Raw genomic sequence first — 24876 nt, 5'->3', positions numbered from 1 at the left:
TCGCGTGGACTGGCCGCATCTCGATGGAGGCGGGACTACAACCCTGAAAGTTGTATTCCCGCCTCCTTCCCGACTTCTGAATGAAAATCACCCCCTATAAGTTCGGCTGATTTTCCTTTTCCCCTGTACCTGAGTGCAAGTCAATCAGAGCACTGCAAATGCATTCTCCAACCAAACCTGACTGAAGCGGAGCATATTTATAGACTCTGGGGATTTACATATCATGGCTGTGCATTGGATGTACCTAGCTGTGCATCCAAATCCAATTGCTATGAACTTTGTGTGCTGCTGCAGGCCTTACAGACCCATTTTTCTTATGGGGGTTTGACTGCATCAGTTACAATTTTTTTTGTCTGTTTGCATTAGATTAAAAGTATATTGCTCTTTTATAAGTTGCTTCAGGTGTCTGGCTGCAATATTGGAGGAAACAAGGCCCCCTGCTTTGATAAAAGATGCTGTTGGAATATTGCTACAGGAGTTGCAGCTTAGGGAGACAGTCTTAAAACCAGGGCGAAAAGCATGGCAAGAGGGGGCTGCCTTAATGCTATGAGCAGCATCCAGAGGATATATCTGCAATGCCAGAAAAAATTCAACAAAAAAGAAAAAAGACTTGCATTTATATATCGCCTTTCATGACCACCGGACGTCTCAAAGTGCTTTACAGCCAATGGAGTACTTTTGAAGTGTAGTCACTGTTGTAATGTTGGTAATGCAGCAGCCAATTTGCGCACAGCAAGCTCCCACAAACAGCAATGTGATAATGACCAGATAATCTGTTTTTTGTTATGTTGATTGAGGGATAAATATTAGCCAGGACATCAGGGATAACTCCCCTGCTCTTCTTCAAAATATTGCCATGGCATCTTTTACATCCACTTGAGAGAGCAGAAGGGGCCTCGGTTTAATGTCTCATCCGAAAGACCGCACCTCCCTCAGCACTGTACTGGAGTGTCAGCCTAGATATTTGTGCTCAAGTCCCTCGAGTGGGAATTGAACCCACAATCTTCTGACTCAGAGGCAAGAGTGCTTCCCACTGAGCCACAGCTGACCTCACCAGAAGGGGCAAAGCAGGATCTGGCAGTGCTAGTGCATACTTAAGCACTGTGCCAATTATTAGTATCAGAATCTCTTCTTTCTTACCCATGCATTCTTTAATTCTTTTCTCAATCCTTCCAGATATCCATGATGCTGTACTGTGCACTTTCCAGCACCTCTCTTGTCCAACACAACGGGCTGGATTTTCATTGAGGAGGCGGGACTGCAACTTTCGGGGTTGTAGTCCCGCCTCTATCGAGTTGTAGCCAACCCACGCGATTTTGACTTGAAGTGTGGGATTCCCGACGGCTCCAAACCACGCCAAGTTAGCGAGGCGGGCCGTCGGGCTGAAGGGCTTGGGGGGGGTCGAGATGTCCGGTGTTCAGGTGAGTGATGGGTGCATGAGTGCAGAGGTAAGTGTGTTTAAAAAGTTTTACTTACCTTTACAGCCTTCCTTCCTTCAGGTCTCGGGAGACCCTCATCTCACCGGCACAGAAAGCAGAATAGCCGCGATTTGTCAAAAATTGCAGCATTCAGCTTTCTGTTCCGGAGAGAATGAAAATAGGGATTAGGCTAAAAAATTGGCACTAATCCCCTTCCCACCTCGGGGAGGCGGGTCCCAGTGCAGGTTGGGTACCCGCCTCATTTGAAACTGGTATGGAGGCGGGATGGGTTTGTGCCCCCTGATTTCGGGATTTTAACCCCCCACATGCCTCCAATCCAGCCTCCACGGCCCAATGAAAATCCTGCCCAACATCTTTCAGTGTAATGATAAACAAGACAGCTCAATGATCGTTGCACCTTTCCATCTTCACAATACATATGGAGAGCCCCTCCATACATTGGCAGAACACAACAATTCCATATCACTAATTTCACAGCTCCAATGCATGTATCTGTAGAAGATAACGCCTAACAGGAGGCAGATGCCCATAACTGGAGGGGCAGCAGCAAAGCTGTATCCTGTTTGAGAAGTTGGTCCTCCAAATTCAGGGATAGAACTTGGAGGAGTAGGCAGCAGATGGGGAAGGAGGAAGTATACATGGACCACTCAGAATTTGTACACTTATCCTTTCTTTTCACTTCCATCCTATTATGCTAGCTGTTTGGCAAAGAATGCTGTGCAATAAGGTGAAGCCATCAGCTTTGCCCTCCAGCTGCTCTTCAGAGAGCTTCTGCTCCGTCTGTTCCACACAGAAAAAGCGGAAGACCACAGTGATCTGTGAAACTTTGGCTGGGTTATACTGAAGGATACCCCAAAAATGTCAAGCCATCAACAATCATGGAATGATACAGCACAGAAGGAGGCCATTTGACCCATCATGACTGTGCCGGCTCTTTGAAAGAGCTATCCAATTAGTCCCACTCCCCTGCTTTTTCCCTTTCGCCCTGCAAATTTTTCCAATTCCCTTTTGAAAGTTATTATTGAATCTGCTTCCACCACCACCATTTCAGGCAGTGCATTCCAGATCACAACACGCTGCGGTTAATTTTTCACCTCAAGTCACCTCTGCTTCTTTTGCCAATTACCTTAATTCTGTGTCCTCTGGTTACTGACCCTTCTGCCACATGAAACAGATTCTCCTTATTTACTCTCATCAAAACCCTTCATGATTTTGAACAACTCTATCAAATCTTCCCTTAACTTTCTCTGCTCAAAGGAGAACAACCCCAGCTTCTCTACGTAACTGAAGCCCCTCATCCCTGGTACCATTCTAGTAAATCTCCTCTGCACTCTCTCCAAGGCCTTGACATCCTTCCTAAAGTGTGGTGCCCAGAATTGGCCACAATGCCCGAGCTGGAGCCTAACCAGTGCTTTATAAAGGTTTAGCACAGCTTCCTTGCTTTTGTACTCTATGCCTCTATTTATAAAGTCAAGGATCCTGTATGTCTTTTTAGCAGCCTTCTCAACGTGTCCTGCCACCTTCAAAGGCTTGTAAACGGACACCTCCCCGGGTCTCTCTGTTCCTGCACCCTCTTTAAAATTGTACCATTTAGATTATATTTCCTCTCTTCATTCTTCCTACCAAAATAAATCACTTCACACTTCTGTGTTAAATGTCATCTGCCTTGTGTCTGCCCATGTTCTTCTAAAATCTGTTACTATCCTCCTCACTGTTCACTATATTTCTGAGTTTCGTTTCACCTGCAAACTTTGAAATTATACCCTGTATACCCAAGTCCAGGTTGTTAATATATATCAAAAAGAGTAGTGGTCCCAACATCGATCTCTGGGACACCACTGCATACTTCCCTCCAGTTTGAAAAACAACCGTTCATCTCTACTCTCTGCTTTCTGTCCCTTAGCCAATTTCATATCCACGCAGCCACTGTCCTATAATGTTATGTGGTATTTTATCAAATGCCTTTTGACAGTCAATATACAGAACAATGACAGCACAACCCTCATCAACGCTCTCCATTAATTCATCAAAGAACTCAATCATGTTAGTCAAACACGATTTGCTTTTAACAAATCCTTGCTGGCTTTCATTTATTAACTCATATTTTTCCAAGTGCAAATTAATTTTGTCCCACAAGTTTCCCCACCACCGACGTTAGGCTGACTGGCCTGCAGTTACCAGGTTTATCCCTCTCTTCTTTTCTGAACAGGGGTGTAATATTTGTAATCCTCCAGTCCTCTGGCACCACTCCCACATCTAAGATGGATTATAGCCAGAGCTTCCGCAATTTCCACCCTTACTTCCCTCGGCAACCTAGGAGACATCCCATCCGGACTGGGTGACTTTCCTAATTTGAGCACTTCCAACATTTTAAGTACCTCCTCTTATCAATTTTTATCCTATTCAATTTCTCCACTACCTCCTCTTTTATGTTGTTTCAACATGCCTATAGTGTACTTAATACAGGTAGACTATCCTTTATCCGAAAACCTCGGGACCAGCCGTGTTTCGGTTTTCGGAAAATTTCGGATTTCGGAAGGTATTTTATAAGACTGGGAAATTTGTCGGGGGTGGGTCGGTGGGGGTCCACAGTGGGGGTCGTCGGCGGCGGGGGTCGGGGGGGTCAGCGGGAGTCGGGGTCGGGGTCGTGCGCACGACTTACGCTGACCCTCTGCTCAGGGTAAGTCGTGTGCCACTCTGGTCATGTCGTGCGCACGACTTACGCTGAACGAAAAAACCTTCGGTTTTTAGAGGGTTTTGGTTGTTCGGATAAAAGGTAGTCTACCTGTAATGGATCAGGTAGAAGCATGCATTTCATTGTGTCTATTCTCAGCTGGTGTGTAGGGATGTTTCAGTGGGGTCATAAGCCAAGGCAGTAGTAGGCATTCTTGGTCCCTCAATGTCCAACACTTGACTTGCTGGCTATCTTCCGATAATGGTGGCACAATGGACTGTCACTAAATGAATGCATTATGAATGCTGCCAATGAATCTGGCATTCACCTGCAGTATACAGTATATATGGCCACACACAAGCTGAACATTGATGGAATAAAAGCCCTTGTGATTCATGTGTGGAGCATTCCTGTGTGCTGGGGTAAATAGATCTATATGAGTGACATCAATGATACGTTGGATTTTTGGGAACCCTGCCGTTCAGAAAAGCCTGCTACCTCCTCTAAGCCGTGGGGAAACTAATGTATCTGTTTGCTCTGGCAAACAATGAATCCGTCATCTGTTTCATGCAGAGAAGCACTGCAGGCTGATGTTTCCACTGGCCCTTGGAAAGAGCCCAAGGCAAAATAAATTTATGGCTGCCGTTACCTTCACTGCCACTGGCAATGCTGTGTTGGGCTCTAAGGTCCTATCTAACAGCATTCAGTAAGGTGCCAAACAAGAGGTTATTACACAAAATTAGGGCTCATGGGATTAAGCTTATATTCGCTAGAGTTTAGAAGAATGAGAGGGGATCTCATTGAAACTTATAAAATTCTAACAGGACTAGACAGACTAGATGCAGGAAGGATGTTCCCGATGGCGGGGGAGTCCAGAACCAGGGGTCACAGTCTAAGGATAAGGGGTAAGTCATTTAGGACTGAGATGAGGAGGAATTTCTTCACCCAGAGAGTGGTGAACCTGTGGGATTCTCTACCACAGAAGGCAGTTGAGGCCAACTTATTGAATATATTCAAGGAGTTAGATATATTTCTTAAGGCTAAAGGGATCAAGGGATATGGGGAGAAAGCAGGGACAGGGTACTGAATTTGGATGATCAGCCATGATCTCATTAAATGGCGGAACAGGCTCGAGAGGCCGAATGGCCTACTCCTGCTCCTATCTTCTATGTTTCTATGTAATATATTAGCATCGATTGAGGATTGTTTAACGGACAGAAAAGAGAGTAGGAATAAACAGTTCATTTTTCGGGTTGGCAGGCTGTAACTAGTGGGGTACTGCAAGGATCAGTGCTTGGGCTTCAGCTATTTACAATCTATATTAATGACTTAGATGAGGGGACCGAGTGTAATGTATCCAAGTTTACTGACGATATAAAGCTAGGTGGGAAAGTAAGTTGTGACGAGGACGCAAAGAGGCTGCAAAGGGATATAGACAGGTTAAGTGAGTGGGCAAGAACATAGCAGATGGAATATAATGTGGAGAAATGTGAAGTTATTCACTTTGGTAGGAAAAATAGAAAAGCAGAATATTTTTTAAATAGTGAGAGAAATGTTGGTGTTTAATGGGACCTGGGTGTCCTTGTACACGAATCACAGAAAGTTAACATTAGGTACAGCAAGCAATTCGGAAAGCAAATGGTATGTTAGCCTTTATTACAAGAGGATTTGAGTATAAGAGGTCTTACTGCAATTATATAGGGCCCTGGTGAGACCACACCTGGAGTATTGTGTACAGTTTTGGTCTCCTTACCTGAGGAAGGATATACTTGCACTCGACTGATTTTTGGGATGAGGGGGCTGTCCTATGAGGAGAGATTGAGTAGACTAGGCCTATATTCCCTAGAGTTTAGAAGAATGAAGTGATCTCATTGAAACATATAAGATTCTGAGGGGTACTGACAGGGTAGATGCGGAGAGGTTGTTTCTGCTAGCTGGAGAGTCTAGAACCGGGGGTGGGGGGGCGGAGATAGTCTCAGGATAAGGGGTCAGCCATTTAAGACTGAGATGAGGAAGAATTTCTTCACTCAGGGTTGTGAATCTTTAGAATTCTCTACCCCAAAGGGCTGTGGATGCTGAATTGTTGAGTATATTCAAGACTGAGATAGATAGATTTTTGGACTCGAGGGGAATCAAGCGATATGGAGATCGGGTGGGAAAGTGGAGTTGAGGTCGAAGATCAGCCATGATCTTATTGAATGGCAGAGCAGGCTTGAGGGACCACATGGCCTATTCCTGCTCCCAATTCTTATGTACCCCATTTGCAACGTTTCAGTGCATACAATAAGGAAGCTTTGCAGTTCATTGGATGGCACACAGAAAGGCTGTGAGAAAAGGGGAAGCGCCAAGAGCAGGTTGGTAAAGGCAGGGTAAGACAGGGCAGTTTTCAGCTACATGTGGAACGTCAAAGTATTAAAATAGGTATTGATTAGGAACATAGGAACAGGAATAGGCCATTCAACCCTTCAAGCCTGTTCCGCCATTCAATAAGATTGTGGCTGATCTGTATCCTAACTCCATTTACCTGCCTTGGCTCCATATCCCTTAACACCCTTCACAAGCAAAAATCTATCAATCTCAGATTTAAAATTATTAATTGAGCTAGCATCTACTGCTTTTTGTGGGAGTTTCACACTTCTACCTTTGCATGAAGAAGTGTTTCCTAACTTCTCCTCTCAATGGCCTGGCTCTGATTTTAAGGTTATATCCCTTTGTCCTAGACTCCCCCACTAAAACATATACAATTCTTAAGGGGCTTGGGCAGGGTAGATGCTGGGAGGATGTTTCCCCTAGCTGGGGAGTCTGAAACTAGGGGTCAGTCTCAGATTAAGGGCTCGGCCATTTAGGACTGAGATGAGGAGAAATTTCTTCACTCAAAGGGTTGTGAATCTTTGGAATTCTCTATCCCAGAGGGCTGTGGAGGCTCAGTCATTGAGTATATTCCAAGACAGAGATCAGTAAGATTTTTGGATACTAAGGGAACCAAGGGATATGAGGATAGTGTGGGAAGGCGGAGTTGAGGTAAAAGATCTTACTGAATGGTGGAGCAGGCTCGAGAGGCCAGTTGGCCTACTCCGGCTCCTATTTTTTAATTTCTTAATGTATGTTGCACAACTCTGTTACTGCCTCCCTGGTGAATTGAAGCATCCAGACATTTCTCCCCAGTCAGGTGCAGATATTTCCTTTGTGGCCAATATATTTGATTCACAGTGTTATGGTGAGCAGCAGCCTTCCTCTTGTAATGATGCCACACTTCTCAGGCATTAAAAAATTCTTCCTAGTCTTCCTCGTCCTCTTCCACCTATTTTCTAATTGGACACCCATTGCGTTAAGCGGGTTGGTGAGATTCTGAACCTGTATGTATCTCCCCAGCTCTCCTTAAAAGCTACTGGGCACAATAAGCGTTATTTCAGTGATAGAATTTTAAACTGAGGTTTCTTAACTGTCTAAATGTCAATTTGCCAGTCACAATCCTAGTTGATTCCTGTGTTTGTGGATCTATGTGTGACCATTTGATTTCAGACACAGTCTTGTTGCTGAGAACAACCAGTGTATGAGCGATATTAGCACCTGATCTCCAACCAGCTTTCAGGAGGAAACATGAAGATACCAGATTGTCATCACTTACAACTCTTTTAAATGTCATTAAATCTCGGCGCCTGTTTAAGGCACAATATCACGTCAAGTGCAAGGAGTTGCCACTCCTTTTACCTCTACCTAGGTCTCAGAAATAGGTACAAACAGGGCATTAAGCAGAGGAAAATTGGCTTCTTGTATGGAAGCATCAGTAGATCCATTTTTAACTGTTAGTAGAATTGATAACAGAAGCTATCAAGGTTACTCCAAGGTAATCAAAACCATATTTGTCATCTATCTACTACATATCCAGGTCAACTGTTTGTGTTAACAGATTAGGCACAAAAAACTATTAAGCCAAAGAAACAACAGGCAATCTACCATTTCTGAATATTGCCAACATTTCTTGGACTCTTAACTAATTGCGGAGTTCAATCAAAGGCTGGTGTTGCGGGCTGACATGTCCAATTTGAGCACCGACCAAGCTGAAATTTCTGGGGTCAAGGCGATTTAAAAAAAAAACTTGGGTGAGCTACAGGTACTGGGAGCTGACCAATTCTGGAACAGAAATAGCAAGATGCTGCAGAATAAGAAGATCTACAACAGCTAAAGGAGCTGCAACACAAAATTTAGTTTGGTGGTACCAAAACAATTTCTTCATCTAAGTATGTCAGAGAGCACGCTTGCAGGGCACAGAGCCCTCTGCTTTGTGGATTCCCACGTTGAAGTGCTGCTTCAGAAAGTCCAGCTCAGGAATGAGGCCCTTTAGAAACTGACAAAATGAGAGCAGAAAAATGTAAGAAGGTGGCCAGAAGTCTATGCCAATTTAACATATGATTCGTAGAAATCAGTGCTGCAAAATGTTTCATAAGCTTAGCAGGTCAGCTTCACCAACCAAGGATGCACCATACTAAGCATGTCTGCCATTTACAATCAACTCCCCATCAGTCCGTTAAAGTGCTTCAAATTTTTATCATCCATGCCCATATGAGGTACCCTTTACACCCCTAGCTTTCACCTGGAAGTGTTTTACTCACAGCCTGACATGCATTCATCTTGAGAAATAACCTCACATGGAGTGCAAGGGCAAATTTTTCATTTGGGCACTCCTGGTACAGAACCATGGCCACCAGCAATACATACTTGGAAATTGCACATCTGCAGCTTATGATTTTACATCTATTAATTTAAATGTACTGAAAATCATGGGCTGCAGATGTGCAATTTCATGATATATGTTCTTGGCAGACCTAGTTCAATGCCAGGCATCCCAAGCAAAAAAGTTAGCATCTAAGTGCTTGCTACATATACCCATCATCACACTTATTATTGTCTTCATGCTGACACGAGTTTTACAGTAACTGATGCTAATTTCGCCCTATGGTTTCTTTTTCCAAGAAGGCAGCCAGTAACAGCAGAGAAAGATTGGTCCGACATGACACCCTCTGAACCTGAGACCTATAACTCTCTGAGGAGGAAGCGGTGTACATTCTGGGTAGGGAGGCAATCAGGGAACAGGAGGGCATGCACCAGCTAAGGTTCATCATGACATTCTGATTCCTTCATTCATTAAATGTCACTGAACCATGTCGTGAAACACTCATGTCACTCTGGTTACTGAAAGTTGTACATGAGTTAGGCTGCCCAGGAAACCGTTCTAACATCATTTCCTATATTAGATGAGGTGCAAAATCAAGAGGCAGCACTTGGGAGTATGCACCCTCACTCACTCCATGCATCCCAAGCAGCAGCACAGAGATATCCACCTGGGAGAGTTCGAGACTCATTCAGAGGGGACTATACTGGGTGAAACACTGCAAGTGAGCAGCAGCCACTGCTGGTGGCACACAAGAAAACATTGCTAGCCAGCGGATCAGGAGCTCTGCCTCTCAACTGAAGAACCGAGTGATGTGCATCTCATCAACCTTGCATTTGAAAGAAAGATAGTGCCAATGGTGCAGACATTGGTGGCTGTATCAGACAAGAGCGCTGCAGATTGCGGTTCACCAACAACGTAAGCAGTATATTGGAGGACCATAACAGTAATGCACTCCACCAGAGCATATTCAGCTCCAGGAACATCTACAGTAGAGGCCCTAAGAGCAGTCTGTTTCTTGCACAGATATCCTGACTACTGCCGTAGAGGTGCCAGATTAGACAGGCTTGACAACCAGTTGAAGAAAAGCAGCACACAGGGCTTCACTGTCCTCACTGGGAGTATTAGGTCTGCTTTCCTGTAAATCAGGGTCCATACAGAGCCACTGTGCACTACTAGAGGCATGTCTTAACACAATTAATTCCTGAATTAGGTTTCCCCAGGAGTGACACATCAATCACATACACAGCAAGGCCCCTTAACCCTCATCCAATATTAATTTACAGGCAGGCACACACTCCAGCATAAAGGCAGTTATCCTCTAAGAAAACACCAATATCCCTCATAACTATGTCCAATTTGTTGTGTTTACATTGGATCTGTGCCTGTATGTAAATTAATATTGGGCAAGGGTTAATGGGGCCTCACTATATATTTTTTTCTTTCCCTGATGATTCCCCTTGGTGACACTGGATATTGAGGGTTGTACTTTCCTTTGATTTACCAGTTGGGTAACTTTACAATCTTTTGGAGAAGTACTCAGAAATTATGTTATTTTGTGCGATATTGGGGGACTTAACTCAGTAAATTGGGGTGGTAATGGCTGCCGTCACATTCTGCTGGTAGAAAATAGGATCAGAATCTTCTCCAAAATAGTGGCATTCCTCTTTAACTTACGCCCAGAGCTTGCTCCTCTGTATTTAAATGCAATGAAGCGGGTGTAGCTAACCCTGCTGCTCCATTTCCCCCAACTTCCACTCCAAACCCGACCCTAATTATTACTGTCACTATATAAAAGATGGTACAAGCAGCACAGTGGTATCCCTGAGGCAAATACTGCACTGAGGTAGTCATTCTGTTTGCTGGAGCTGAAGGTTTGTTCTCCTTCACCCACATATCAATTTTAGTTGTTTAGTGCTCTGGAGGTTCTGTTGAGACTTTTAGGGCTGAATTCTCTTCCCATAGCAGCAGAGCAGAATTATAGCCTGCCCACATGATCCTGCCAATGCATCACAGGGCTTTCCTCCTGAGGCCCTCATTAACCATGCAGGGTGTGTTAGGAACAGTAATACAGATCCCCATTGGAGACGAGAGTGTTGCAGTCTGTAAGAGCTGCAGTTGGTTAAAAGGGGACATCAATTTTTGAACGAATGTCTGAAGCTGCAGCAACCTTGCTGTCAACAATAGTAATGGTGTGGAGATGCCGGAGTTGGACTGGGGTGGACAAATGTAAGAAGTCACACAACACCAGGTTATAGTCCAACAGCTTTATTTGAAATCACAAGCTTTCGGAGCGCTGCTCCTTCGTCAGGTGAATACAAGACCCCATCAAACTTCTTTCCTTTACAAAAATGAGATGGTTGTTGCATCTGTGAATGCAACGGCCACCTGTCATTCCCAACGCGGATGTCCGAGACTCTCCGCATACAAACCGACTGAAGCCTGCAGGAAGAAACAAAGGTAAGTACACTTTTAATAACACCTTGCACTTACCTCAGATACTCACCTCTACACTCTTGCACCCATCACTTACCTTCACAGCACACTTTTGCACCCCCACAGACCCCCTACTCGCCTCGCCGGCAGGTTTCAGAGCCTTCAGGAAGCTCACACTTGTGAAGGCAAAAAGGGCATAATCCTATTTTCTGCCTGTTAACAGGCATTTAATAGGCTTTAATCCCATCCCACCTCCAAGGAGATGAGACCCGGCGCGGGACGGCTACCCACCTCCTAGGAACATGGCATGGAGGCGGGTTGGGCACCCGCCCCCAAATTCTTCCATTTTCCCGGCACACCCGCCTCCCCAGGGCTGGCAAAATCACCCCCAAAGACTCGAAAAGAAGGATGAACCATCCATGGCTAACTAAGGAAGTAAAGGATGGTATCAAATTGAAAACAAAGGCATACAATGTTGCGAACAATAGTGGAAGGCCAGAGAATTGGTAAATTTTTAAAAACCAGCAAAGGACGACTAAAAAAATGATAAAGAGAGAGAAGATAGCTTATGAGAGTAAGCTAGCAAGAAATATAAAAAGATAGTAAGAGCTTCTTGTAGCTAAAGTAAACGTTGATCCCCTAGAGGATGAGTCTGGGGAATAATGGGAAACAGGGAAATGGCGGAGACTTTGAACAAATATTTTGTATCGGTCTTCAAGGTAGAAGGCACTAAAAGCATCCCAATAATGGATAATCAAGGGGCTATTGGGGTGGGGGGGGAAACTTAAAACAATCACTGTCACCAGAGAAAAAGTACGAGGCAAACTAATGGGACTAAAGGTGGACAAGACCCCTGGACCCGATGGCCTAAATCCTTGGGTCTTAAGAACATAAGAAATAGGAGCAGGAGTAGGCCAATCAGCCCCTCGAGCCTGCTCCGCCATTCAATAAGATCATGGCTGATCTGATCCCAACCGCCAATCTACTATCACAGAACCATCTCCTGAACCTAACAGAATTAGACACACGAAATAGGAGCAGGATCAGGCTACACGGCCCCTGGGCCCGCTCCGCTACCCACAGGGCCATGTCCGATCCAAACCTAGACTCATGTCCAAATTCCTGCCCGCTCCCCGTAACCCTTAATTCCCTTTACTTCTAGGAAACTGTCTATTTCTGTTTTAAATTTATGTAATGATGTAGCTTCTACAGCTTTTTGGGGCAGCATATTCCATGGACCTACCACCCTCTGAGTGAAGTAGTTCCTCCTCATCTCAGTTTTGAAAGAGCAGCCCCTTATTCTAAGACTATGCCCCCTAGTTCTAGTTTCACCCATCATCGGGAACATCCTCCCCGCATCCACCCGATCCAACCCCTTCACAATCTTATATGTTTCAATAAGATCGCCTCTCATTCTTCTGAACTCCAATGAGCAGAGTCCCAATCTACTGAACCTCTCCTCATATGTCCATCCCCTCATCCCCGGGATTAACCGAGTGAACCTTCTTTGTACTGACTCGAGAGCAAGTATGTCTTTTCTTAAGTATGGACGCCAAAACTGTATGCAGTATTCCAGGTGCGGCCTCACCAATACCTTGTACAACTGAAGCAATACTGTAGTGTATGTGCTTTAAGTCAGAACTACTTTTTACAGCTCCTGTATACTGTAGTACCGGCAGTAACCACACCGGTATATAAGCTGTGCGCATGCCTCTGTACCCCAGTCTAGAAATTACCCTCCTCCAGTAAAGACCTGTTATTTGTTTATGTACAGCATCCGTGTAATTATTTATCCACTGAAGCACGGATCTAACAGTGGCGACGAGTGTTGATGCGAATCTACCTGCAACATAAAAAAAAGAGAAGTCGAGTCCAGGAACACGGGCGTCGACCGCGAGCAACCGCCCAGCAGTCAGGCAGGGATCCAACTTCGCTGGGGAGGCTGTGGAGAGCCGGGCTTGGTTCCCCAGCCACAACGAACAGTAAGAGACCGACGACAGGTCCAAAGCAGACCCTTCCCGAGCAGCGGCGGCTGGAGCCAACCGACGGCAGAGAGAGAGAGCCGGGCAGCGTCGATGGGGTAAGAAAGAGGGTGAAGAGAGCAGGGCGCAGCCGGGGGTTGATCACCGAGCGGCGTTGAGGAAAAATACTGCAAACCGGAGAGAGGGTAAGAAACAGCTGGGTTCTAGACAGAGCGGCGTCGACAAATATCAAGAGAAGAACGCGCAGAGCACAGCCAGGGATCACGGGCTGATCAGGGTCCGCGGGGCGAAGCAAGGGGAGACGCCATTGAGCCGCGGAGAAGCAGGGAGAGCGCGGGAGGCACCATTGAGCCGCGGAGAAGAAGGAAGAGCGCGGGAGATGCCATTTTGCGAAGCCGCAGCGGAGAAGACGGGCGAGCGCGGGAAGGAAGGAAAGCGCGGGAGACGCCATTTTGTGCCAGCGGAGAAGGGGAGGCGCGGGAGGCGCCATTGGGGACAGTTAACGCACAACCAAGGATGCCGAAGAGTGGCAGTATCTCTACGTTCGACAATGAAGTCGAAGATTGGGCGACATATGTGGAACGTATTGAGGTGTACTGCAGGGTGAATGAAGTGCCAGATGCTAATAAAGCACTGGTTCTGTTAAATTCCATGGGTGCAAAAACTTATGGGTTACTGCGAAATCTAATAACCCCAGAGAAGCCGGAGAACAAGAATTTTGAAAGCATAGTAGAAATCCTACAGGACCACTTAAACCCCACACCGCTGCTGATGGCAGAACGATTTAAGTTCCATAAAAGGAACCAACACAAAGACGAAAGCAATGCTGAGTACCTAACGGAACTGCGCAAGCTATCGAAATACTGCCAGTTTGGAGCGGGACTAGCAAACACATTAAGGGACAAGTTTGTGTGTGGGCTACAAAGTGAAGGAACCCAGAAACGGCTTCTATCAGAAAAGGACCTTACGCTGGACAAAGCTTTCAATATGGCAGTATCACACGAAGCAGCCGCAAGGGGCGCTGCAGAGATACAACGGAGACCGCAAGAATACGGCACCAACGAAATGACCTATGGAACAGGGAAGTGCTATCGCTGCGGCAGAACAACACATGACCAGAAAGATTGTTGGTTCAAGGACCAAGTGTGCAGACAGTGTGGGAAAGCAGGACACATAGCAAGAGTCTGCAGGTCTGGGAAGAAAACCAACAGTAAGAAATCTCCACAGGAGAAGTACAAAAAGGTACACCAGGTGATGGACAGTGGTTCAGACGAACAGAAAAGTGACACAGACTCCGGAAGCAAGGAGCTGGGTTGTCTGAAACTACATAATGTAACCGAAATGGAGGATCACCAGACTATCTGGGTTACACTCAAGATAGACGGAGTCCAAGTGGAAATGGAATTGGACACAGGGTCAGCTCTAACAGTCATAAATCAAAGAGACTACAAGCGGCTATTTTCACACATACCCTTGAAAGCTACAGAGATTGTCTTGAAGACGTATACGGGGCAAAAAGTCTACCCCAAAGGAAAAGTAAGGGTGAAAGTGACATATAAAGGTCAGGAAATACCTAAAATGGATATATATGTATTGCCAAATGGAGGACCACTACTGCTAGGACGTGAATGGATCCGGAAGGTACATTTAGATTGGCACTGAAGGCGGAGGCCAAAAAGGATGACGACGTCACACCTGGACGACTGTCAAAAATGCTAACTGACGCAAAAGAAGTGTTCCAGGAGGGACTAGGAACACTAAAAGGAATAACAGCAACAATTAAAATAGAGGATAATGCAAGCCCAAAGTTTCTGAAGGCCAGACCAGTGCCTTATGTGATCAGACCAGTGGTTGAAGCAGAGCTGGAAGGGTTGGAACGTTCAGGAGTACTGTCCAAAGTGGACTGGAGCGAGTGGGCTACACCCATCGTTCCTGTAATGAAGAGGTCGTTGAGTAATATGCCTGGGGAACCAAAGAAGGTCCGCATCTGTGGGGATTTTAAGGTGACAGTGAACCCAGTCCTTCACACGGTGCAATATCCGCTTCCACGAATTGAGGATATTTTCGCCTCGCTATCTGGTGGTAAACGCTTCACCAAAATTGATCTAGCCCAGGCGTACTTGCAAATGAAGGTAGAAGAAGCTTCGAAACATTACCTTACGATCAACACCCATAAAGGTCTCTATCAATACAACCGGCTGGTGTTTGGAGTAGCCTCGGCTCCGGCTATCTGGCAAAAGGGCGATGGATCAGGTCCTGCAAGGGATTCCAGGGACCCAGTGTCATTTGGACGACATCTTGGTCACAGGCGAAAATGACGGTGATCACCTCGCTAACTTGGAGAAGGTGCTCGCCAGATTAAAGGAATATGGGCTACGAGCTAATTGCCACAAGTGCGAGTTTTTCCAGAAACAGATCTCATATTGCGGCCACGTCATCGATGAAGAGGGGTTACATAAGTCCCCTGACAAGATTGAGGCAGTAGTCAAGGCTCCAGCACCGGAAAATGTGTCACAACTGAGGTCATTCCTCGGGCTGGTAAACTATTACCACAAGCTCTTACCAAATTTGTCTACGGTATTACACCCGCTGAACACCCTACTGCAAACAGGGGTACCATGGAAGTGCGATGACGAACGTAGATGAGCTTTCCTGAAGTGCAAAGAATTGATCACGCCAAAAGAGGTGTTGGCCCATTTCAACCCAGCACTACCAATTTGTTTGGCATGTGATGCATCACCCTACGGCATTGGAGCAATGCTGTCGCACAAATTCCCAGACGGGTTGGAGAGGCCAGTAGCCTTTGCGTCTCGGTCACTAACCTCAGCCGAGCGCAACTACGCCCAGATTGACAGGGAGGCCCTTAGCCTAGTATGGGGAGTAAAAAAATTCAACCATTATCTGCATGGGCAGAAGTTCACCTTACTGACTGACCACCAACCACTTGTCTCCATCTTTAATCCTAAGAAGGGCATGCCAGTAATGACTGCACAGCGGTTACAAAGATGGTCCCTGTTTCTAGGGGCGAATCAATATGAAATAGAATATAAAGGCACGAAACAGCATGGGAACGCCGATGGGCTATCGCGCCTGCCACTGCCTACGGTGGAGGAAGCACCAGCAGTGGACCCTATCGAGATATTTTATTCGTCGATAATTGAACGATTGCCAGGAACAAACGCGGATATAGAGAAGGAGACCCGCAATGATCCGACGCTGTCTCGGGTATATGAATTGACGGTGAGGGGATGGCGAACACATGGCGACTCACTGTTGCCAGCATTCTCATCCAGAAGAGAACAGCTGTCAGTATGCCAGGGGACAGTGATGTGTGGATCCAGAGTGGTGATTCCACCCAAGTTAAGGGAGAGAGTGCTAAAGGAGCTACATGAAGGTCATCTGGGGGGAGTGAAAATGAAAAGCCTTGCTAGGGCTTATGTGTGGTGGCCGGGAATCGATCAACAAATCGAAGACCTAACTAAGAGCTGCTTAGGATGCCAGAAGGTCCAAAATGCACCACCACATGCCCCTCTACACCCATGGGAGTGGCTCTCCTCTCCATGGCAACGGGTGCACATTGATTTCGCTGGTCCATTCATGGACTCAATGTTCTTAATAGCAGTGGATGCTCATTCAAAGTGGCCTGAGGTGATAAAGATGTCTTCAACCACTACAGAGAAAACGATTGCAGTCCTACGGACCATATTTGCCAGAAACGGTTTGCCAGAGCAGATCTGCTCTGATAATGGACCACAGTTTGTGTCCGACGAGTTCCAAAAATTCATGAAAAGGAATGGGGTAAGGCATTACACATCCGCCCCGTATCATCCAGCCACCAATGGATAGGCTGAGAGGTTCGTACAAACCTTTAAGAAGGCGATAAAGGCCATGTGCGACGAGGAAATTCCACTACAGCATAAGATGGACAATTTCTTATTAGCCTACCGAAACGCGACACATGCAGTTACCAACCAGACCCCGGCCATGATGTTCTTTAACCGAAGGTTGAGATCTCGTCTGGACTTGCTCAGACCAAATGTGCGAAGAAATGTTGAGGACAAACAATTCCAGCACATCAACGAGAAGCCGACAAGGAGCTTCAATGTAGGGCAACCAGTCTTGGCCCGTGACTATCGAACAGAGAAGTGGCAACCCGGAACGATATGTACAAGGCAGGGGCCATTAATGTACACAGTGGATGTCGGGGAGAACATTGTGAGACGCCACGTCGATCAGATCTTAGCGTCACAGGAAGGCGTCAACCCCATGTCTCGAGTACCTGGGGATGAACCCGACATACCGGTAGCATCTACTTCGGACCCAGTAGCAGTGGAACCCGATGAACTACCCGATGAAAAGGGGTCAGAATCGCCTCTGCACCAAGAACAAGAACCTCCGGAAAGGCGCTATCCCGAAAGGGTCAGGAAGCCGCCCCAAAGACTGAATCTATAAATGGACTTTTGTTATTGAATGTACATGTAAAAATGTAATTGTTATTTGAATATTAAGGGGTATTATTAATCTAAAAAGGGAGGAATTGTAGTGTATGTGCTTTAAGTCAGAACTACTTTTTACAGCTCCTGTATACTGTAGTACCGGCAGTAACCACACCGGTATATAAGCTGTGCGCATGCCTCTGTACCCCAGTCTAGAAATTACCCTCCTCCAGTAAAGACCTGTTATTTGTTTATGTACAGCATCCGTGTAATTATTTATCCACTGAACCACGGATCTAACAAATACCTCCCTATTTTTATATTCTATCCCCCTAGCAATGAAAGCCAACATTCCATTGGCCTTCTTAATCACTTGCTGCACCTGCATACTAACCTTTTGAGTTTCGTGCACCAGGACCCCCAGATCCCTTTGTACTTCAGTACTTTCCAGTTTATTGCCATTAAGATAATAACTTGCTCTACGATTTTTCCTGCCAAAGTGCATAACCTCACACTTTCCAGTATTGTATTCCATCTGCCAAATCTCTGCCCACTTACTTAGCCTGTCTATGTCCCCTTGCAGGTTTTTTATGTCCTCCTCACTCACTACTTTCCCTCCCATCTTAGTATCATCTGCAAACTTTGATATGTTACACTCGGTCCCCTCCTCCAAATCGTTAATATAGATTGTAAAGAGTTGGGGACCCAGCACTGACCCCTGCGGAACACCACTAGTTACTGATTGCCAGTCTGAGAATGAACCATTTATCCCAACTCTCTGCCTTCTGTTAGATAGCCAATCCTCTATCCATGCCAGAATATTACCCTCAATCCCATGATTTTTTATCTTAAGCAATAATCTTTTGTGTGGCACCTTGTCAAATGCCTTTTGGAAGTCTAAATACACTACGTCCACTGGTTCCCCTTTATCCACCCTATATGTCACTTCCTCAAAGAATTCCAGCAAATTTGTCAAACATGACTTCCCCTTCATAAAACCATGCTGACTTTGTCCTATTAAATTATGATTATCCAAATGTCCTGTTACTGTCTCCTTAATAATGGACTCCAAAATTTTACCTACCACAGATGTTAGGCTAACTGGTCTATAGTTTCCAGCCTTCTGTCTACTGCCCTTTTTAAATAAGGGTGTTACATTAGCAGTTTTCCAGTCTGCCGGGACCTTTGCTGAGTCCAGGGAGTTTTGGAAAATTATTACTAATGCATCCACAATCCGTACCGCCACTTCCCTCAAGATCCTAGGATGTAGGCCATCAGGTCCAGGTGATTTATCCGCCTTGAGTCCCATTATTTTACCGAGTACCACTTACTTAGTGATTTTGATCGTGTTTAGCTCCTCCCCCCCTATAGCCCCCTGTTTGTCCAGTGTTGGGATATTCTTAGTGTCCTCTACTGTAAAGACTGATACAAAATATTCATTCAGTGTTTTTGCCATCTCCATATTTTCCACCATTAATTTCCTGGTCTCATCCTCTAAGGGACCAACATTTTCCAAAGCCACCCTTTTTCTTTTTATATAACTATAAAAACTCTTACTATCTGTTTTTATATTTTTTGCTAATTTACTTTCATAATCTATCTTCCCTTTCTTAATCAATCTTTTTGTTATTTTTTGCTGTCTTTTAAAGTTTTCCCAATCCTCTATCCTCCCACTAGATTTGGCTACCTTATATGCCCTTGTTATTAGTCGAATATATTTTTTTTAGAAGTTGTCAAATAACTCCTTAAATGTACACCACTGATCACGTATCATCTTACCCTTTAATCTATTTTCCCAATCTACTCTAGAAGAAAAGGGTATAAAAGAAAAGACAGCCATCCGTGGCTAAGTAAAGAAATTAAGGATAGTATTCGACTAAAAACAAGGGCATATAAGGTAGCCAAATCTAGTGGGAGGATAGAGGATTGGGAAAACTTTAAAAGACAGCAAAAAATAACAAAAAGATTGATTAAGAAAGGGAAGATAGATTATGAAAGTAAATTAGCAAAAAATATAAAAACAGATAGTAAAAAGAAAAAGGGTGGCTTAAGTAAATGTTGGTCCCTTAGAGGATGAGACCGGGAAATTAATGGTGGGAAATATGGAGATGGCAAAAACACTGAATGAATATTTTACATCAGTCTTTACAGTAGAAGACACGAAGAATATCCCAACACTGGACAAACAGGGGGCTAAAGGGGGGGAGGAGCTAAACACGATCAAAATCACTAAGGAAGTGGTACTCGGTAAAATAATGGGACGCAAGGCGGATAAATCACCTGGACCTGATGGCTTACATCCTAGGGTCTTGAGGGAAGTGGCAGTACGGATTGTGGATGCATTGGTAATAATTTTCCAAAACTCCCTGGACTCGGCAATGGTCCCGGCAGACTGGAAAACTGCTAATGTAATACCCTTATTTAAAAAGGGCAGTAGACAGAAGGCTGGAAACTATAGACCGGTTAGCCTAACATCTGTGGTAGGTAAAATTTTGGAGTCCATTATTAAGGAGACAGTAACAGGACATTTGGATCATCATAATTTAATAGGACAAAGTCAGCATGGTTTTATGAAGGGGAATTCATGTTTGACAAATTTGCTGGAGTTCTTTGAGGAAGTAACATATAGGGTGGATAAAGGGGAACCAGTGGACGTAGTGTATTTAGACTTCCAAAAGGCATTTGACAAGGTGCCACACAAAAGATTATTGCTTAAGATAAAAAATCACGGGATTGGGGGTAATGTTCTGGCATGGATAGAGGATTGGCTATCTAACAGAAGGCAGAGAGTTGGGATAAATGGTTCATTCTCAGACTGGCAATCAGTAACTAGTGGTGTTCCGCAGGGGTCAGTGCTGGGTCCCCAACTCTTTACAATCTATATTAACGATTTGGAGGAGGGGACCGAGTGTAACATATCAAAGTTTGCGGATGATACTAAGATGGGGGGGAAAGTAGTGAGTGAGGAGGACATAAAAAACCTTCAAGGGGACATAGACAGGCTAAGTAAGTGGGCAGAGATTTGGCAGATGGAATACTGGAAAGTGTGAGGTTATGCACTTTGGCAGGAAAAATCGTAGAGCAAGTTATTATCTTAATGGCAATAAACTGGAAAGTACTGAAGTACAAAGGGATCTGGGGGTCCTGGTGCACGAAACTCAAAAGGTTAGTATGCAGGTGCAGCAAGTGATTAAGAAGGCCAATGGAATGTTGGCTTTCATTGCTAGGGGGATAGGATATAAAAATAGGGAGGTATTGCTTCAGTTGTACAAGGTATTGGTGAGACCGCACCTGGAATACTGCGTACAGTTTTGGTGTCCATACTTAAGAAAGGACATACTTGCTCTCGAGTCAGTACAAAGAAGGTTCACTCGGTTAATCCCGGGGATGAGGGAATAGACATATGAGGAGAGGTTGAGTAGATTGGGACTCTACTCATTGGAGTTCAGAAGAGTGAGAGGCGATCTTATTGAAACATATAAGATTGTGAAGGGGTTGGATCGGGTGGATGCAGGGAAGATGTTCCCGATGATGGGTGAAACTAGAACTAGGGGGCATAGTCTTAGAATAAGGGGCTGCTCTTTCAAAACTGAGATGAGGAGGAACTACTTCACTCAGAGGGTGGTAGGTCCATGGAATATGCTGCCCCAAAAAGCTGTTGAAGCTACATCATTACATAAATTTAAAACAGAAATAGACAGTTTCCTAGAAGTAAAGGGAATTAAGGGTTACGGGGAGCGGGCAGGAATTTGGACATGAGTCTAGGTTCGGATCGGTCATGGCCCTGTGGGTAGCGGAGCGGGCCCAGGGGCCGTGTAGCCTGATCCTGCTCCTATTTCGTGTGTCTAATTCTGTTAGATTCAGGAGATGGTTCTGTGAGAGTGGATTGGCGGTTAGGATCAGATCAGCCATGATCTTATTGAATGGCGGAGCAGGCTCGAGGGGCCGATTGGCCTACTCCTGCTCCTATTTCTTATGTTCTTATGTACTCAATTCCGCTCTCATACCTTCATAGTCTCCTTTATTCAAGCTTAGCACGCTTGTTTGAGATCCAACCTTCTCACCCTCTAATTAAATATGGAATTCAACCATGTTATGGTCACTCATTCCAAGGGGATCCTTTACTAGGACATTTTTAATTAATCCTGTCTTGTTACACAGGACCAGATCTAAGGTTGCTTGCCCCCTGGTCGGTTCAGTTACATACTGCTCAAGAAACCCATCCCTAATACACTCAATGAAGGCAGCCCTGCCCAATTTGATTTGTCCAATTAATATGATAGTTAAAATCCCCCATAATTATAGATGTTCCCTTATTACAATCCTCAACTATTTCCTGATTGATACTCCGTCCAACAGAGTTGCAACTGTTCGGAGGCCTATAGACTACGCCCACTAGTGTTTTTTTCCCCTTATTATTCCTTATCTCCACCCAAACTGCTTCATTATCCTGATCTTTTGACCCAATATCATTTCTCTGTATTACAGTGATTCTTTCCTTTATTAACATAGCCACCCCACCTCCCCTTCCTTCCTGCCTGTCCTTCCTGATCGTTAAATAACCTGGTATGTTTAATTCCCAGGCATTGTCACCCTGCAGCCATGTTTCTGTAATGGCCACAAGATCATACCCATATATAGTTATTTGTGCCATTAACTCGTCTATTTTGTTACGAATGCTACGTGCATTCAGATAGAGAACTTTCAAATATGTTTTGTGACACTTAGTTCCTGCTTTTGCCCTTTTTATTACTTTACCTTTTACTCCATACCGTCTGCCCCTTCCTGACACGCTCTGGTTTTAAATTTCCCCACTGCTACCTAAGTCTATGACCTTCTCTGTTGTCATTTTTATTATTTGCTCTCTAGGAACCTCCCCCCCACTAGTTAGTTTAAAGCTCTCTCTACAGCCCTAGTTATATGATCCGCCAGGACTCTAGTCCCAGCACTGGCCAAGTGAAGCCCGTCCCAACGGAACAGCTCCCTCCTGCCCCAGTACTGGTGCCAGTGTCCCAGGAAGCAAAACCCATTTCTCCCACACCAGTCTTTGAGCCACGCATTTAACTCTCTAATTTTATTTGTCCTAGCCAAATTCGCTCGTGGCTCAGGTAATAATCCAGAGATTATTACCCTTGAGGTTCTGTTTTTTAATTTGACCCCTAGCTCCTCATACTCCTTTAACAGAACCAGCTTCCTAGTCCTATCTACGTCGTTTGTACCAACATGGACCACGACAACTGGATCCACCCCCTCCCACTGCAAGTTTCTTTCCAGCCCAGAGGAGATGTCCTTAACCCTGGCACCGGGTAGGCAACACAGCCTTCGGGAGTCTTGCTCTCGGCTGCAGAGAACTCTATCTATCCCCCTAATAATACTATCCCCTACCACTACAACATTTCTATTTACTCCCCCCTCTTGAATGGCCCCCCGTTCCACGGTGCTGTGGCCAGGTTGCTCATCCTCCCTGCAGTCCCTGCTCCTGTCCCCACAGGGAGTAAGAACCTCGAACCTGTTGGACAAGAGCAAGGGCTGCGGCTCCTCCAACACTACCTTCTGGATCCCCGTACATGCCTCACTCGTAGTCACACCGTCCTGTCCCTGACCATGGGCTACATCTGAATTAATTAACTTCATAGGTGTGACCACCTCCTGAAACACAGAGTCCAGGTACTTCTCCCCCTCCCTGATATGTCGCAGTGTCTGAAGCTCAGACTCCAGCTCATCAACACGGAGCTGGAGTTCCTGTAGCAGCAGACACTTGTCACAGACGTAATCACCGTGAGCCTCAATGGGGTCCACTGGCTCCCACATCTCACAACAGTAACACATCACCTGCTCCATTCTATGTAATTAATTAAATTTTTTATTGTTAGTTATGGACACCCTCTGCCCGATTATAGATGCTAGTATCCCCTTTAATTAATTGGATTTAAATTAAATCAATCCCTCTAATTACAGCAGTTAAATGGTTTACCAACAGTCACTCTGCACCAGAAAGGCCTTATTAACTACAACCCACAGAGTTAAAGTTTGAAAAGAGCACCTAACACCCCACTTACCCTAACTCACACTTACCCAAACTCACAGCACTCTCTGCTGACTCGCACTCAGTGCTGGCTCGCACTAGCACTGGTCTTTTTATACTGTTTGTTTGTTTACAGCCAAATGAGTCACCCCTGCTGATTGGTTAGAAAACTGGTTTCCACTGCCTGCTGTGCCAATTTACTCCTACTGCAGTGTAACCTTGTTTTACTCTTCTTAAACCAACAGAATCCCAAATATTTAACTTTTCCCCTTTACTTAAACTGCTTAAGTAATCTTATCAAGAATGATTTAAAGAGAAATAACAATTAAAGAACTCTCACACTTACCCAAACTCACAGCACTCTCTGCTGACTCGCAAGAGGTGGCTGCAGAGATAGTGGATGCATTGGTTGTAATCTACCAAAATTTCGGTGAGGTCCCAGCAAACTGAAAAACCGCAAATGTAACGCCCCTATTTAAGAAAGGAGGGAGACAGAAAGCAGGCAACTATAGACCAGTTAGCCTAACATCTGTCATTGGGAAAATGCTGAAGTCCATCATTAAGGACATGGTAGCAGGACATTTAGAAAATCATAATAAAGTCAAGCAGAGTCAGCATGGTTTTATGAAAGGGAAATCATGTTTGACAAATTTGCTGGAGTTCCTTGAGGATGTAACGAGCAGGGTGGATAAAGGGGAACCAGTAGATGTCGTGCATTTGGATTTCCAGAAGGCATTCGATAAGGTGCCACATAAAAGGTTACTGCACAAGAGCTCATGGGGTTGGGGGTAATATATTAGCATGGATGGATAGAGAATTGGCTAACTAACAGAAAACAGAGTCAGGATCAATGGGTAATTTTCAGGTTGGCAAACTGTAACTAGTGGGGTGCCGCAAGGATCAGTGCTGGGGCATCAACTATTTACAATCTATATTAATGACTTGGATGAAGGGACTGAGTGTAATGTAGCCAAATTTGCTGATGATACAAAGATAGGTGGGAAAGCAAATTTTGTGGAGGATGCAAAGACTCTCCAAAGGGATATAGATAGGCTAAGTGAGTGGGCAAAAATCTGGCAGTTGGAGTACAGGAAACTTTCGATTAACTGGCCACTAATTAACCGGAAATGTCGGTTAACCGGCAAAATTCAGGAGTCGGTTCAGATAACTTTTTTTACTTTTAGTTACTTTTTTTTTAAAACTCATTTCTGG

The 24876-nt window shown here is 45.0% G+C and overlaps 1 protein-coding gene across 5 annotated transcripts in view; it reads right to left on the bottom strand.

The window, feature by feature from the left end:
- The window catches only part of LOC147120208 (protein boule-like), a 145600-nt gene that overhangs the window by 8819 nt on the left and 111905 nt on the right, over positions 1-24876 (bottom strand). Inside the window, exon 11 of one of the 5 annotated variants that reach the window (XM_085985801.1) lies at positions 11044-11227. The exons of the other annotated variants lie outside the window; for them this stretch is intronic. Within the exon in view, the coding sequence (XP_085841927.1) occupies positions 11177-11227 (51 nt within the window). The 3' untranslated portion in view covers positions 11044-11176. Of the gene's footprint in view, positions 1-11043; positions 11228-24876 lie in introns of those variants that run through there. 5 annotated transcript variants of the gene reach the window in all.

Source organism: Somniosus microcephalus, chromosome 4 (assembly GCF_052327205.1).
Source record: "Somniosus microcephalus isolate GS21.2 chromosome 4, FLI_Smic_1.0, whole genome shotgun sequence".
NCBI lineage: Eukaryota > Metazoa > Chordata > Chondrichthyes > Squaliformes > Somniosidae > Somniosus > Somniosus microcephalus.
This window is presented reverse-complemented; position numbering and strand designations above follow the sequence as displayed.